The sequence below is a fragment of the Sceloporus undulatus genome, chromosome 4, assembly GCF_019175285.1.
Source record: "Sceloporus undulatus isolate JIND9_A2432 ecotype Alabama chromosome 4, SceUnd_v1.1, whole genome shotgun sequence".
NCBI lineage: Eukaryota > Metazoa > Chordata > Lepidosauria > Squamata > Phrynosomatidae > Sceloporus > Sceloporus undulatus.
The window spans coordinates 52,995,621-53,013,147 of NC_056525.1; the positions used below are offsets into that span (position 1 = coordinate 52,995,621).

The 17,527-nt window shown below is 40.9% G+C and overlaps 1 protein-coding gene and 1 non-coding gene across 2 annotated transcripts in view; both read right to left on the minus strand.

Annotated features, from left to right (window-relative positions):
* C4H6orf132 (chromosome 4 C6orf132 homolog) overlaps positions 1 to 16,589 on the minus strand; it is a 56,671-nt gene extending 40,082 nt beyond the window's left edge. The window contains exon 1 of the mRNA XM_042461481.1: positions 16,334 to 16,589. Within this exon, the coding sequence (XP_042317415.1) occupies positions 16,334 to 16,481 (148 nt within the window). The 5' untranslated portion in view covers positions 16,482 to 16,589. The remainder of the gene's footprint in view (positions 1 to 16,333) is intronic.
* LOC121930182 lies at positions 9,950 to 10,119 on the minus strand. The gene has a single exon (XR_006103847.1). It is a non-coding gene; the product is annotated as a U1 spliceosomal RNA (small nuclear RNA).
* Positions 16,590 to 17,527: the final 938 nt, after the last annotated feature.

The following is a 17,527-nucleotide window of genomic DNA, read 5'->3' on the forward strand; positions in this document are numbered from 1 at the left end:
AAGTACCTCCCCAAACAAATACCAAGACCCTATAGGAAGGAATCATGGTACTAAAATTATATCAAACTGCTATAATTGTGCAGCAGGAATATACCTCTGTGGACTAACTCCATTACTAAACCAGCCTTTGCCAGCAACACTCAAATTGTGCCCTTTTGCCTACAAGTTTTGGCAGGCAAATTTATAGCACTCCAGTGTGGTGTGAGAGTGTGAGCAATGGCCAGCTTCTAGCTAACCGTACCAAACAGATCACCTGCAAAATCTCAGCCTGGCACTGCCACCTGCACAGCCCCATGGAAAGCAAGTCTTCTTTCATACACAAACATTTTCCTTTACTTTATCACTCTGAAAGATCTTGCTCATTTAATCACACACAGGGCAGAGAGAGACAATGAGCCTTCAGTATTGCTCAAGAGTATCAGTGCTCTTTTGGCTTTGCAGCCAGCACCCGCACTGCCTTTTGTCTTAGTGGCTTTGCAAGAAAACACCAAACAGAGCAAAGGACAAGTGAACTTGTAATTTCTTTCATTCAGCAGATGAATAGAGTGTACAGTGGGAGGCACAGAGTGAGGCTTAGTGGAAAGAAAATTACTAGGTGCCCCCCATTCTTTATCTAACCCCTTCATTTTTGCCTAAAGAGAATGGAAATACTTTGGAAACAAGCACTATGCATAAGGTATTACTGAAAAGGCTCAGCAGGGTCCAGATCCTTCCCTCTATGTGTGTGTGCATGCTTTCAAGTCATTTGTTGATATATGACAACTCTGTGAATTCCATAGAGGTATTTTAGGTGTGGAATTTTCAGTAGTGGTTTTGCTACTTCCTTTGAAATATAGCCCACAGCAACTGGTACTCATTGGCAGTCTGCTATCCAAGTACTAACCAGAGCTGACCCTGCTTAGTTTCCAAGATAAGATGGGTTCTGATGCATTTAGGTATTTAGACCAATGGCAGCTACAGAAAGAACTGGGCAAATAGTGGCAATGGTTTCTCCACATGCTACTTTAGAAGCCAAGTAAGGTGAGAAAAGAATATAGAAGGGCTGCATCTAAACATGGGACTAGGAACCAATTCACAAGGTGCAGACTAAAGATGGTCAAGACATTTTGGGCCCTGAGATAGCATATCCAGATTTTAAAAGAGCTACCCAGGGTGCTGAAGCTATTTCCAGCTAGAACTCTAGATTGGTTAACTTGTGAATATCTGAAATACAAAAATACATAAATGTTTCAAACTGACACCTGATTCAAGATGTATTACTCAACTAACAGCACAGTCCTATAGTTGATTACTCATAATTAGATCCCAATGTGTCTTAATCCCAGAAAAATGGGGAAAGACATGCACCTCGATGGTGTACATTTCAATGAATAATGAATTCATTTAACTTTTCATCATTCCTGTATGAATACAAGGAATTCTGAAACAAGAAAACACTTTGTTTTTAGATTTTTGCCATCTATGCAGCAGCATTGTTATAAAAGACACATCTCATCTATGAAACATAAGATGTAATGCCACTTTTAAGATGAAGTTTTCCATCTGCAATTGCACTGAGAACTTCAAATAGGATGTTTCAAAACTCAGATGCCATTTAATTTAATTTAATTGATTTAATGTATTTAATTAAATTAATTATAAGTTTGAAAGATGCAATACCATGTCTGCTTACTAGGAAGTATGTCCGACTGAACCTCCAAGCAAACACATGCAAAGCATTAAAGGGATAATTGATTACATTCATCAATTATTTTTGTGGCTCTATTAAAATATATTAAAAGTATAAGATACAATATTACATTACATTACTAATCACACAGCATGTGACACCTAACATTAAGTCAACCCAACCAACACTACAGCTTTCAAATGCCCTAACAAAATAAGAAAATCTTTTTACATATTTTCTAAAATGCACCAAGTTCAACAGAAGACAGCACCCCAGTGGGAGAGGCAACCACAAAAATAAGCATCCTCGAGGAGTCCCAAGAGCTACTTCTAAAGAGAAATCAATTCTGAGGAGCACCACAAACATTTCAAGGATATGGATGATCATTATATTATCAGTTCTTCAAAGGCTGGTGCTTATGTAACCAAAATATGACTGGCCATGCATAAGATGGCAATACCAGCAACTTTGTGAGCCAGTGTGGTGTAGTGGTTTGAATACTGGACACAGGTCTGTGGAGATTGATTGGGTGACCCTGGGCAAATCATATTCTCTCAGCTTCAGAAGAAAGTAAAGGCAAACCCTCTTTGAACAAATCTTGCCAGGAAAACCTCTTGTGTTCACCATGGGGTCACCATAAGTTGGTAATCACTTGAAGGCATACAACTACACAACCACCATTCTTGTGGGAGCTCCAACATTTCAGGAAAACAAGAAAAACCTCTTCATATAAAAGCACTCAAACAGGTCCCGAAACTGGCCAGTGAAGACTGAGCATTCTCAGTGGGCACAGAATGCTTTATGACGATAGGGAAAAGGAAACAGAAAATCACAAAGGAAAGGGTAGTGGAATGAAATATCCTGAAAGAAGCACTGCACATTGGAACATTTAGCTTCCAGTGGTGTTTTACCTAGAGGAAGCAGGGAAGAGGACCAGCAACCACAAATTCTCACATATGTTGGCTACAGTCCTGCATGGCTCAGTTTAACATAATAGTTCTGCATGTTCTATGCTGAGCCATTTACTACCCTCCCCCAACCTTTCATAGCGCCCCTGAAGACACCCACTAACGGCCATTCTGTGCCTGCTGCTGTCTGCCAGGGTCCTCCAGAGATCTCAGCAGTTAATGTAACAATTTTGAGTCTGGTTAAAAGGACAACATAGCCTCCAATACTTCATAGATGAAAACTGGGATGCATCGGGCCAAGCAATATCAGAGTCTGGTCAAGATGGCAAAAGTTATTAATGAGAAAGAACACAAAAGGTAGGAGAGGTTGAACACTTAGCCTTTCCCTGAGCCTATTGGGAAGAGCAAGAAACTGCACTCTCTTCTTCTCTCCCCCTTTGAGTTAGAGTGGAAACCTATTTATTTATTTATCTCCCCACCTTTCTCCTTACACAGGACCCAAGGACATCCTTCTGCACTTTGTTAGTGGGCAACAAAGGAAGAAAGTGGGAGGAAGAGAAACCGGGACATTTCATAAGCAGCCAAAAAAAGTGATAAGTTGGGAAGTGAAGGCTATGAAACAAAGCCAAACAAGCAATTCCCCTACCCACTCTCCTCCAGGCATGAAAAGTTTGTGGGAGTGGGCTTCAGCAGGTTTCTGGTAGGTCTTGGGGGGTTATTACTGTGAGGAAGAAAGATAACCTCCACAATAACCATAAAAGAGAAATACACTGGCGTAAGGTTAACCACTGGCATATGCCATTAACAGAATGTAAGCCATATTCTGAGGGCCCAAGCAAATTGAAAATGAAGATGTTTGAGGGTTATGGATTAGATGCAAATGTCTGTCTCTAATAACTCCTGGATGTATCCTGAAGGGAAAAGAAAGTACAGTATTTGGAATAGTCGAAGCAAGTGAACTGAACTTATGAGATCTCTTTTGTAGGTCCAGCCATTCTTTCTAAACCTTGCATCAAACAAATTAATCCCCATAAATATAACAGTTGAGGAAACTCAATGTCTACGTTAGTGTCAGAGCTAGGAATAGAACTTGGGGACTTCCTAGCTTCCAGCCCTATGTTCTTGCCAAGGACTACACCTCTGAGCTGTTCTTTCTAGTAGTGCGTACAGCTCATAATTACTTTAATAAGGTTCCCCTGCATGAATTAACAGGTGTGTATGATCAGCAGAGCCACTCAATCACCAGTAAGCCCCACCCTTGCTTGAAGGGATACTTTATAGTCATTTGCTGCAGAGAAACAAACATTTACAAAAAGTACGGAGGATGAAGGGATACACACTGAATATGCACAGTCAGCGATAAAATAAGATAAATTCCCATATGAAAAAATATCATAGACATTCCAATCAATTTCATTTCACTGCTGATTCCAGATTATAGAATGAGTGATAGTTTCATTAACGAAAAGTACAGAGGATGAAGGGATACACACTGAATATGCACAGTCAGCGATAAAACAAGATAAATTCCCATATGAAAAAATTTCATAGACATCCCAGTCAAATCCATTTCATTGCTGAGTCCGGGTTATAGAATGAATGATAGCTCCATTAAAGAATTAATTAAGTGTGCCTACACACACACACACACACACACACACACACACACTATGGAAACAGTTTCAGATAGCTGCCAGTCACTTTTTCCTAGTAGGAATTTATCACATAGGGGACAATTGGAAGTATAAACGGTGATTAACACATGATAATCCCGCAATTGTGCTGATGGTTTTCACACAATGTCATGTTCAAAGTGGTATTATCCCATGAACCGGTTATTATCACACAGTTGCACTAATGATTTTCACACAACGTTGAAGTGAAACATGATTAAAGTGCCATTAACCCGTGAATAACCAGGCAAGAAACTGCAACAAATTATTCATGGGATTTATTCCCTGGCTCTTGTGTTAATCTCATTTTAATATCATTTTAATGTCAATTGCATGATTTGCTTGGGTTACTCACTGATTAAAGTCCCAATTTCCCCCGGGTGTGATAAACTCCATAGTCAGTTAATTGTTTGCCTAGGAAATAGGCTGTATTTTCTTCAGCAATACTAGGTAAAAGCTGGATAAGTGCTTCTTAAGGACATACCCATTTCTGCTTATTTTTCCCTTACTAACTAGCTTGCAGGTGAAAATCTTCAGCTACCTGCTTGTCTAGGCTGTCATAAGGCACTGGCATACCATAGGGTATAAGGACTCACCTATCCTTATAATCTTTAATTCGTCTTCCTACTTTCCCTACTAGATGCATTTAAAAGGAAAAAATAATTTGGTTGACTTTGACATTAACAATTCAGGTGAAATATGTGCTATGAATATCTATTTCATAATAAAGACACACCTTTTTTTAAAAAAACAACTCTCCCACTCCCTCAGTTGGGTAGAAGTTAAAAAAGGAATGAGAAGGGAATCAGCTCAACTTTAGAATTAATTAGTCATATAATAGTTGCCTCTCCAAACAGGGAATGCAAAACATGTCCTATCCATTTGAGAATCTTTCTAAAGAGATGGCAAGCTATGTTCTGGATGTCTGCTACCTTTGAAACACACTGAAGGTAGACAAAATAGCACCTAAAAATTCCCTAAGGAGGAAGAGCAATATGGCTTTGTGACAACAGAATTAATTAGGAGACAATACTCCATGCATCAAAATAAATAAAAACATGTCCCTTGTTATTTCTCAAGTTGTTGCCATATTTAAGACTGCTGCCCTATCTGCAGTTATTATATAATGTAATGCAACTTACATCTGGCTAAATGGGGTTGTGTGAGCCAGTGTGGTGTTTTGATTTGAGTGCTAGTCTAAGACCTGCGAGACCAGGGTTTGAATCCTTGCTTGGCCATGCAAATCCATTGGGTGGCTTTGATCAAGCTTCAGTCTCTCAACCCAGAAGAGGGCAACGGCAAACTCCTACTGAACAAATCATACCAAGAAAAACCTGTGATAGGGTCTCCTTAGGGTTGCCAAAAGTCAGAAATGACTTGAAAGTACAAAACAACAAATAGGAATATTTGGTATATCCAGCCATTCATCTGACAGAAGTGAAACTAAAGACTAGTAGACAGGCAGTGAGTGTGATGTTCAATATACATCTTCTCTAGTTTCATATTTTCCTTAGTAGGTGCATTGGCCTTACGTTATAATGAACACTTCTTCAAACTGGTGCCCAGCAGCTAAGGCTGCGCCCACACTGCATAAATAATCCAATTTGACACTACTTGAACTGCCAGGGCTCAATGCTACAGTATTTGGGGAACTGTAGTTTCTTGTGGCATAAGAGCTCTCTGTCAGAGAAGACTAAATAGCTCACAAAACTACAATTCCCATAATTCCATAGCATTGAACCATGGCGTGGTGTCAAGATGGATTATTACTCCGGTGTAGATGCAGCCTTAGCTGCTGGGCATCAAGTTTGGGAAGGATTATTGGATTATTTTTGCACTGTGGATGCAGCCTAAATCAGATGACATCTCTGTTATCCCCAGACAACACATCTGGAGAGCATGCGGCTGGAGAAGGCTGCATTCTGGTGTACAGAGAAGGCTGCCTTCTAGCTCATATGCACCATGTGCTCCCTGTCATATCTTCTCTCTCATTTGTATAATCCAGAACCTCTCAAACCTTGGCCCTCCTTTTGGGTACTCCGTGTGAGCTGTTCTTCTCCACCCATCCTGCTGTGTATCCTGCCCACACAGACTGGATTCAGTCTGCCTTTCTTGTGTTGCAATTTTTTTTGCCACAGGCATGTTTATAATTCATGGGAAACCCAGACAGTTGCAATATTCACCAACCAGTCCCCTCCTAGCATTCACTACCTCTCCTCACTGGCTACCAACGAGCAGGTGTTTCCTTTAAACAAACTCTGAATTGGTCTTGTGTCTGATTTTTGTAGGTATATAAACTGCATTATATCTGAGTGCCTAAATGGCAAACTGAAAAAATAGCTAAGCAACAATCTAAACTGAAATCTGAAGGTATCAATCAGGGCCTTAAAAGAGATTATGGTTTCTTTCCACACCATCAAAATTTGTTAAAACTTAGGCCTGGTACAAACCACCCCAAAAGGGTGGGCTAGCGGCGGCCTGTTTGCCTGCGGAGAGACACCGCAGCAGCCAAACTGCCCGGCGTCCCTCTGCCCCAAAAAGAACCTGGACAAGCCAGGTTCTTTTTAGAACAGCGCGCCTATGTCATGAGTATGCCATTGGTGCACTCGTGATGTAAGCAACGTGCAGTGACATCTATACACTGTGTGTCGCTTATGTCAAGATGCCAGCCCCCGTGTAGATGGGAGGCCACCATTAGGCCACCACCGTGATGTGCTAGGGATCTGGAGAATGCGGTTTCTGTACCCTCTGGAACCCTAGTATCAGCAGTGGCACACTCCTTTTGGCCCACCTGTCCCAGGCCTAAGACTGCTGTCCTCTCGTTTCCATGTACATTTCTGCTTTGGCCTCCACTTTTCCAGCTTAATATCTGATAAAACAAGTTGTTTCCCCTGGAAAAAATAACTGCTATTTTTACAAGTCAAAGTTAATGTCAAGATACTAGCAAACATACTTCCTTTCGTTTACTATAAAACTGCCCTGACACAAACACTGCAATATTTTTTAAAGGCACAGGTTATAACTATCTTCCAAATTGTACAAATACAGACCATTGCCCTTGGAAATGGGCACAATAAACACACCCACAGAAATGGTCTTGTGACTGGTATAGTCCATCTGTTGCCAAAGCAGTGAAGACAATCCTCTGGCTCATTAATGAATGGTCAGTGAAATGAAAAAAAATCCATGTAGAAAGGAGGTGACTTAAAGTCCAAATACATATCACAAGCTGATATATTTACTAATTGTCAATGTTCTAAACCCACCCCACCATCACCCATGCCACTGCAAAATCAAAGCCACTCTGAAAGGAGAGGAACAAGAATAAAGAAGCTGGTGGAAGGATTAAGGGATTAACTCTTTCATTTCATTCCAGTGGTTTTCCCACCCATGGAGTACAAAACAAGTGTTAACAAATACAATGATTCATTTGGAACCCAGTATGTGGGTGGATGGGTAGGGTTTAGAACAAGAAAGTAGCAGGAGGGATATGATACCCATTTAGGGTTGCCAGGTGAGCTTATTGTAAGGGAAGCTTCTTATCTGAGGGTTGGAAAGCTTGTCCCTTATAGGACTGGCACGTATCACTTGTTATAAGGGTTGTCCCCCACTTGAGGGTTGGAAAGCTTTTCCTTTTATGTAGAGTGGACAATATTCCAAAATGATCATCATCATCATCATCATCATCATCCCGTGTTTTGGGATGTAGTCTCTTCATGAAGACAGAAATATGTGCACCATATAATTTATTAATATAATTCATGTGATTTATGGATGTGGACAGGACGTTAATTTTACAGAGAAATACAAGGCTATGCTAACTGAAATCAATATTTTCATATGGGATCTAAGTAGAACACAAACTTGTTAATAGCTATTTCCTGACTGTCAGCTCTGCATGTCATGAATTTTCTTTATTGCTGTTTTAAAAACTCGGTAAAATTATATTCATTTTAAATGCAGCTCCAAAGATTATTTGACTGATCTGATTTAAATTTGGTTCCACATCTTCTGTAATACCCCTTGTCACCTCTTGAAAAGGGTTGAAAAACCCTGTTCTGGCTGAATAGTTTAACCATTATACAGTACTCCCTTTCCTACCCTCTTATGCCCATTCCCTTTGTTAGACCAAATGCATCCATGTCCTCTACTGATTTACCCCACTAATGATTTTGGACACATGAGCAGGGTCCGTGCCAAGCAGCTGTTATGGAATTACAAGAAAGCTGAACAGCTGGGAGACCAAATTAGGGCACTCTGGTGAACCAAAAGTTAGGACAGATGCTTCTGCTAATCTGAGTATGGGCATGCCTAAATTTATAAAATATGAGTCATCTGAAAAAGCCAGTTTAAATAACATGACAGAATTCCACTGCCTTGCTTTTGGTTTGGGTAAATTTAGTGGAAGTCTGAGCATCCGTGAGGCCTACAAATGTCCTATGCTATTCAAAGTAGCAAAACTGGCACTCTATGAGACATTGGCTTCTGTTTCATGAAAACTTGCAAGAAAAGAAAGAACACTTGTAACCAATGGATACTAATATGGTGTTAGATCCTGGCACATGGTAGGGGAACCCATTAAGAAGGTTTGTCTGACACCATCCCTATCTAGGACAGGGAAATTTAGCAGCATTTGCAAAAATGTTGTTGTAATTGCTACCAAATTTCAGTGGCAAATGTGACAGTATCCATGGTGCAGGAGGGTGCTAGGGAACCTTCCTCCACCACAAAGGTGTGCAAATGAGCAGAATAAAGCATCTTCTTCCCTAGTTTTTTTGTGGGGGTTTTGGGCTAAGTGGCCATGTTCTGGCAGAGTTTCTTCCTGACATTTCGCCAGCATCTGTGGCTGGAATCTTCAGAGAAAGATGCCAGCCACAGATGCTTGTGAAACATCAGGAAGAAACTCTGCCAGAACATGGCCACTTAGCCCGAAAAACCCACAAAAAACTATGGATGCCAGCCATGGAAGCCTTTGACTTCACATCTTCTTCCCTTCTGGAAGTGAACTGAAGAGAAAGAGGAAACATGTCCTTACCTGGCATCAACAAAATATATCATACTTGAGTCAGCCATGGTGTAGTATAGTGGCAAAAATGTCATACTAGAGCCTAGGGGATCCTGTTTCTAGTTCTCACTGTGCCATGAAAACTCATTGACCTTCGACCAGTCGCTCACTTTCAGTTTTGACCTACCTCACAGGGTTCTTGTTCTGTGGATAAAATGGGGAGGAGAAGACCTATGGTTGCCATCTTGATCTCACTGGAGGAAAATGGGATATAAACATAAAATATTTGATGCCATGATAATTGGCTGAAGAGCACAAATATGGATGCATGTTTCCCATGCTGATCCAAAGAAAGGGGCCCTCTAAGACTCTTCAGTCCATAGTTTAAATTTAACAAACCACACCATAGCCTATAACACAATGTCAGACCACAAGACTGAGTTCAGTGTCTTCCAAACCCTTAAAATGCAGGCCAAATCTACTCAAATCACAGCAGCAACAAGGTGAGTGCAATGCAGTGTGGAAATGTCCTGCACAAACATCATCAAAATGAACAGACAATGTGCAGGAAAACTTCACCATGTAGTCAACCCAACTCTTCCTAATGTAAAGCCACACAGTCTTGGTTGAAGTGGGGCTTGGCAAACAAAAGCCTTCCTGAGCCAAGAAATCATAATAAAGCCCTTCTGAGACTGACAAAGAAGAACCAAATACTGTACTTCATGTAAAACATGATCTTGTGCTGGTCTTCATTGATATCAGTCCTTGAAACAAGACATAAACACAATTTCCAATGCAATGAATGAGCCTCACCTTGGAAAAATCACCTTCGTGATCATGGTATCTCCCCTGCCAGGTAAGTAAACCTTTTGTTTCAAGTTTCAAGTAAAATCAATTACAGGTAAAATAGTCAAGGGAAACTTAGGCCCGATACAAATGGGGGCCTTGTGGCACCCTCAAGCCAAAACTAGGGCTCGGCACTGAGCCCTAGATCGTGTGGATGGCGCCACTGTTATGCAGCACCATCCACACAGCGTGCATATTAATGATGCCACGTCCAATCAATGCGGTGCATGCGTGATGTCACCACGATGCCCCAGGGCACAAATGGTGCCTTGGTGGTGTCGTGGCAAGGAGCTCCATTTCGGAGCTCCTTTTGGCAGCAGATTGCTAGCCATGTGATTGCTGCGGCAACGATCTGGAGAATCATAGAATCATAGAGTTGGAAGAGACCACAAGGGCCATCCAGTCTAACCCCCTGCCATGCAGGAAATACAAATCGAAGCATCCCCAACAGATGGCCATCCAGCCTCTGTTTAAAGACCTCCAAGGAAGGAGACTCTATCACCGAGGGTGTGCATTCCACTGCCGAACAGCCCTTACTGTCAGGAAGTTCCTCCTAATGTTGAGGTGGAATCTCTTTTCCTGCAGTTTGCATCCATTGCTCCGGGTTCTGTCCTCTGGAGCAGCAGAAAATAAGCTTGCTCCCTCCTCAACATGACATCCCTTCAAATATTTAAACAGGGCTATCATATCACCTCTTAACCTTCTTTTCTCCAGGCTAAAGAAAAGGACGGCCTTTCTTCTCATCTGTACTGGGCTTTACTAACTGTTTGAAGCTTCTTCAGGAGATTAACTTCAGTCTTTGAGAATTCTGATTGCTCTGATTGGTAACTACTTTTGGAATACCAATTGACATTGAAACTGCATGGTGTACATTTTAGAAAGAAAAACAAGCAGATAAATGTGTCCTGTACTCTAGGTTCATTGTACTGGCATTTTGTAGAAACCAACCTCACTCACTCATTTATAAAGCATTAACACTGAATTTAAAAGCAAAGGGCATACATATTCATCCATTTTTGTTCCCAATGTTTATAACCAACAATTTCACACCACTTCCCCTCCAACATCAATCTTCCTCTAGCATCTAAGAGTATTGCAAGGACCTGAAAGTAGGAATAGTAACATCACTAGGGTTGGTGTCATCCCAGTGTGGTAACTCATGATGTCACCCTTAGGTTGTCTGTCCCCTGCCCAGCCAGACCAATGGTCCTCCAGGAGTAGATCAGGCCACTGTGAGAAAGAAAGGCTTGGGTCTATTTGCCACTGGAGGTTGGTGGATCAGGACATCTAAAAAGATTGTCCATTCTGGTCTACCCACCTTGTTCAACTGAATGGGTCCAGACACTATTCGGTGAAGGGAATGGCTTCTAGGTTTTCACAGTGGCAAGCTATCCCAGCCATCTTTCTTGCCACCTGTGGGTGGTTGGACCAGGTCTTCCACAGAACCTTCAGGTTCACAGTGTACCCATGGAAAGGCACAGCAGTACATAGGAAGGCAGTCCTTTCCCACAAGTGCACCAGGAGACATCCCCCTTCAAGGTGTCACCTGCTTTGATCGGTACCCACTGCACCCCCTAGATTAGGAAGGCAAAAAAGGGTGGGCTAGCTGTGCTGGGCAAGCAGCATTCACACAAGCACACTTGCCCTATTGCTAAGAGAAAGTATAACACAAATGAGAGCTTGGAAAAGGTACTTTCTGGATATACAACTTGCAGAAGCTCTTAGAATTCTGTGAGATATAGTCCAAGAAAGTAATTTATCCACAGAAACATGCATGCACATTTCAGGTAATCACAGCTTTCGAATTCTCATTACTGTATTATTAGGATGAATCCTATTGTTAGACAAACTGAGGCAAAAAGGCTGACATTTAAACCACCTTTCCACTGTGCCAAAGCTATCTCACAAATACAGTAGGTTTAATGTCTTAGATAGCTCATTTAAAGTCTGGATTAAAGTTCTGTGTGGATTCAGTGTCCCACTGGTATCAGAGCCACCAGCCACCTTTACATTGCACCACTGATCAGATGATGATAGTTTCAATTTATTATTGTATTTATTTTTCTAAATGGCAACTTCCCAAGCTCTACAGTGCTGGCACAACAGTTTGTTTGTTCCCTTCCCTGGCTGTTCCCCTCAACAGTAGAACAGAGCTGTGTAAGCCATACAATCTGTCCTTTACCCCTATACTTGCTTCTGCCTCTAATGCAACTCAAGACACTACAGCACTGCCAAACCAGTTGGCTTTCTGTCATGGAATGAGTAGGTGTTCTCTTCTTTGCCTCAGGCAGCAACATATCTTGGACTAGCCCTGATTGCTGCACAAAATCTGGTTATTCAAGAGAACTTCTGGTCATATTTATGGCAATGGAAAATATTTAAAAGGGCTCCTGCCCCAGTGTGCTGTCAGGCTACAGGAAAAGAGATTCCACATAAACATTAGGAAGAATTTTCTGATGGTAAGAGCAGTTTGACAGTGCAGTACGTTGCCTCAGAGTGGTGGAATCTCCTTCTCTGAAAGTCTTTAAACAAAGCTGGATGGCCATCTTTTGGGGGTGCTTTGATTGTGTCTTCCTGCTTGGCAGGGGGTTGGACTGGATGGCCCCTGTGGTCTCTTCCAACTCTATGATTCTATAAACTTGAAAATGAAAGACAAAAACTGTGCCATGAATCTGTGACCCAGGAAAGTGCATTTGAGCAGTATTTACTTTGCCAACAATAAATATTCACAGTAACCAAGTCATGACTGAAAGTCATAGAATCAAAGAATCACAGAGCTAGAAGGGACCATAAGGACCATTCTAGCCTAACTACATGCCATGCAGAAATATACAATTTAATCAGTCCTGAAAAATACCAATCCAGCTTGGCTTTATGACCGCCAAACAAGGAGAGTCCACCACCTTCTGAAGCAATCTATTCTACTGGTGAACAGTTCTTACAGTTGTGTTTAGATCTCTTTTATTGCAATTTGTATTTGTTAATTCATGTCCCACTCTCTGGAGCAGCAGAAAAGAAATTTGCTCCATCTGGTTCATGACATCCCCTTGGGTATTTAAATATGGCTATCATACTTAAACTTAGAGACAAGATGACACAAAAGCTATGTCTTTTGACCATCCGCATAAGACATAGCTTTTGTACCATCTAGTCTCCAAGTTTAAATATGTTAGCTATATTTAAATACCCAAAGGGATGTCATGCAGCAGATGGAGCAAGCTTCTTTTCTGCAATTCAGTAGGCCTGCATAAGAGTCAGGGGATAATGTCAGTGTTTTTTTATACCATAGTTCCCTTCAGATTGGCAATATTCTTCATGTTTCTCAAGGCAGCCAGTAACAGATGGGGTGATTATCTGTCATGGGAAAGAAGATTGTTACAAAATAGGTTGTGCTTAGAGTTTGGGTTTTATCTGCACAAGGGATACCTCCTGCTTGAACTTTACCTTCCCAAACCACTTCATAGGTAATGAATATGACTTGGTCCAGGCTATTTCTAATAATGCCATGCCATCACATGGTTTACAGATAGGTGCAGCCACCTATGTTGAGTGCATCTGTAGCTTTGAGGGAGGCGTATGGGTGAGGGAAGAGCCAGGAACTAGATCCAGGTATCTCTGAGTCAGTGACACCCATAGGCCCACACCCATCTCAGGTTTGGTAACATGTGTTCATCCAGCACAAATCTAAGATTGAGATTAATGTCAACATCCAAACTTGTTTAGCCCATGCAACATGGGAAGTATGCAGCTGCAGCAAACACGTAGTTCAGTGGGCCTGCATAAGAGTCAGGCATGGGATAATGTCAATGTTATTCTTATACCTTAGTTGCCTTCAGATTGGCAATATTCTTTATGTTTCACAAAGCAGTCAGTAACAGATAGGATAATTATCTTTCATGTTTCCACAGCTGTGTTTGAGAATGGCAATCATATATGATGAGGAGTGATGTGATACAAGATGTGAAGTTCTGCATTTTAAAGAAGCACATGATATAAATATAACAATAGAAAGATGCCACAGGCAAAGGGATACAAGAAAACTACTGAACAAGGAAATCATTACTTTCCACCACACTGTAAAAGTTGACCTTTAAATATGGCCATATTGGGGGATAGCTGTAATTTGGTTCCCAAATTGGATCTAGCAACTCATTTTCTCCATATAAACATGTGTACCAAACTGCACTGATAGTATCCACAGTACAATTTTTTAATGACAGCTGCTGCAATTGGAGAAATCACAGCAAGCCAAAGGAGACTGTACCTTCCTACAGACCATCCTCAGTGAGATTCTCCTTGTAACTGGCTAGATCTATACTAAGGCAATGTGTGTGCAAGGGCACTTGGCTAATGTGAGTGTTTGAACATACATTCAGCACAGTACCAGCCTGAGATATTTTTGCAACAAAAGCAAAAAGACAAATTGATTCAGCATCATCCTTCTCTGTGAGCTTATTTTACAATGACACACAAAGGTGGAGATTTAAGTCTAATTAAAAACAAAACATTCTACTTCATTGGAATCTGCTGTCTCAAACACAAATGCTGCATTGCTTAATATATTAAAACATGTTTTCATTCTTATATTTTTAGAAACATACTTATTACATATAAAAGAGAAGAAAAAGACAGCACATATGGGTGAAGAACAAAAACAGCATTACAGAAGAACAGCAGCAGAGGTTAGATCCACATTGCAGATGATAGCCTTAAATATTTAGGGCAAAATATTGCCAATATCGTCCAGCACCAGCCCATCAGTTAGGGATCTGGTGTGCAAAACATTTATCATCTACAAAAATATCTATTGATTTGTTTTCCTTTCAGCAGTATAGTTAATTTGTCCATTTCAAATATCCAGTCCTGAATTGATGGCATTTCTGTACTCTTTCACATTCTTGCATATATAATTCTAGCTGCCATAATCAAGTATTGTAACAATTTTAAAAGTTTCTTCTGAACTTTAACACTTAGAAGGACTCCACTGTTGACAGATGCTCAGACTTGGGACACAGCTGGCTAATTAAACACTGAAAACCCTTTTCCCCATAGCATTTGTTGAACAAGGAGTAAATCAAACGGCAAAACTTCATGTTTCATTTAAACTCATAGAATTATTTCCCCTCCAGTCTCTTGGATATTATGATAGAAGCAGTGCTGCATTCTATCAATTCCAAATTATGTAACTTTTGTGGACTCCAAGGACACAAGTGATGACTTGACTGTGCAACTTCTGTTTGTTTCAATGGCACCTTGTGCAGGTTTTCTAAACAATCCCCTGCTGAAACAAAAATTTGTTGGTGCACTTGTTCCTGAAATTTGCCATTTGATTAGCTGATACGCAGCAGTGCTCTAGAACTGGCACTCACCCACCTGAGCCTCCAGGCTGTTGTAGCACAATTATAAACTACAAGAGAAAAATAAAATCCACAGACTAAACAAGCCATCCAGAAAGGCAACTATCAAATATCCCTCTAAAGGCTTCCTTATGGCAGTAATCAGTGTAACTTTAATCTCTTCAAAAAGGATGCCTTTGGCCTGTTGCAGACTGCCAAAATAAAGCTGCTTCGGGTCTCTTTGGAGGTATGCTATTTAAATGATGCATGGGTCCTAAGAGTCCGGAGGTCGCACCAAAGCTACACTCCATTCCTAAGCACTGTAGGGCAACATTGGTGCAGCTTCCAGATTCTTAGGATGCATGCATCATTTAAATAGCATACCTCCAAAGAGACCCGAAGCAGCTTTATTTTGGCAGTCTGTAACAGGCCAGAGATTTATTTACAACCTGTGATGGTTCAGTCCTCATCATACAATTTAATACTCTGATGTTCTTGCTTTCCAAGAGAGTGTGTTGGAATCCACTTATTTTTCTCAGCTTGTTGTTTTGCTTTTTAAAAGAGCTGATCACAGCCTACTAGTTTAGGTCCGCAAGTTCCAACATGTTTCTCTTTAATCCAGTCAGCTCTCCCAAATGCTTCCTGCAGCTTTCCAGCTGCATGGCTGCTTCATAAGGCTCTCATGCATGGCACAAATAAAGCACCCAGACCAAGGTCAAACCTGTTCACCCCCACTACAGAGTTATCCAGTTGCGACATCACTCCCCAGGCTAAATATTCTCCTGTCTGGAGCCAGAATTGGACAAACTACACAGTAAAAAGTTTGTCAGATCTCCTGGGAGTCCTCTTTCTGCTTTGAAAGCTCAAAAACATAGCAACAAGAAAGGCATACTAACCAAAGCTTGCTTGGGTGTCAGATTTGACCTCCTGCGTGAAGATCCAGGGAGGGTTGGTGACAAAGAGAGAGCTGGCTGAATTGTTGCTGGCATGTTTTTTCCCAAAGAGTCGGCTAATTGTTCCTTGAACAGAATGATGCTTCTTCATCTTTTCTATCTTCTGCCTTCTTTGGTGAGTTTCCAAATACTCTCTCTAGCAAGACATATTTCCAGTTTGTTCAGTTACCACCGAGCTCACAAATCTCCAACAGGTGATAGGCTGCTCAACTAACTTTTCAGACGCTTTAAAGCTCAACCACCTGAGCAGGTAGGGAAAGAGAGAGAGAGGAGGCTGGCTGCTGTTACCTGGCCACACCCCACTGCAGTTCCTTTGGTCACATTCTTTCCTCACTGCTACAATAAGCCATTGTTAAACTCCACGCAGTTCTTTAGTCCTAAAACTTGTGAAGGTCTTCCTCAGGGCACTGCCATGTCCAAGGGAGACTATGAACTTCCACCATATAAAGTTCACAATAATTCTCAGGGGAAAAAATCAAACATACTTTCCAGGTTTGCAGAAGAAAAGCAGCGTGAATAAGAATGCATTTGTTCTTGATGCATGAATTCCCCAACCTACAGTCAATATTGATTTAGGTTTATAACCTTTCCTGTTTGTTTAGGTGCAGAAGAAATAATATTAGTAAATGCATGTTTTATTTGAAGTGTCTTTTTCAATAAATTTATAAAATAGAAATACACAGCTGTCATAATTCCATATTTACTGAAATCTACTTTTTGCCCAATGAACTCAAGGTATAGCTCTGACAAACATTCCCACAGATGGGAAGCAGCCACTGGGAGTTTCTGTTTCTATATATCCTTACCATTTATAATTCAGTGTTGGAGGAAACAATAACAGCCTGCTTTCAGATCAGAACAGTGTTCACAATAGAGGTAAATAGGCATGATTCCCAATAAGGAATTGCCTCCTCATGATGGGTACTTCTGGATGGATGGATCTTAGCACAACTATTTAAAGGGCACTGGGTAGCTAATTCATCTTTATCCATGGATTATTTATTTATTTTTTAAAAAAACTGTAATCAGCAATACAGATGGGAAGGCTGCAAATGGAAGATAATATTGAGTTGTCCACTCACCTGTAAAATTTTGTAACTGAGGCAAGACAAATAATATAATAAGAGCCTCACTTGG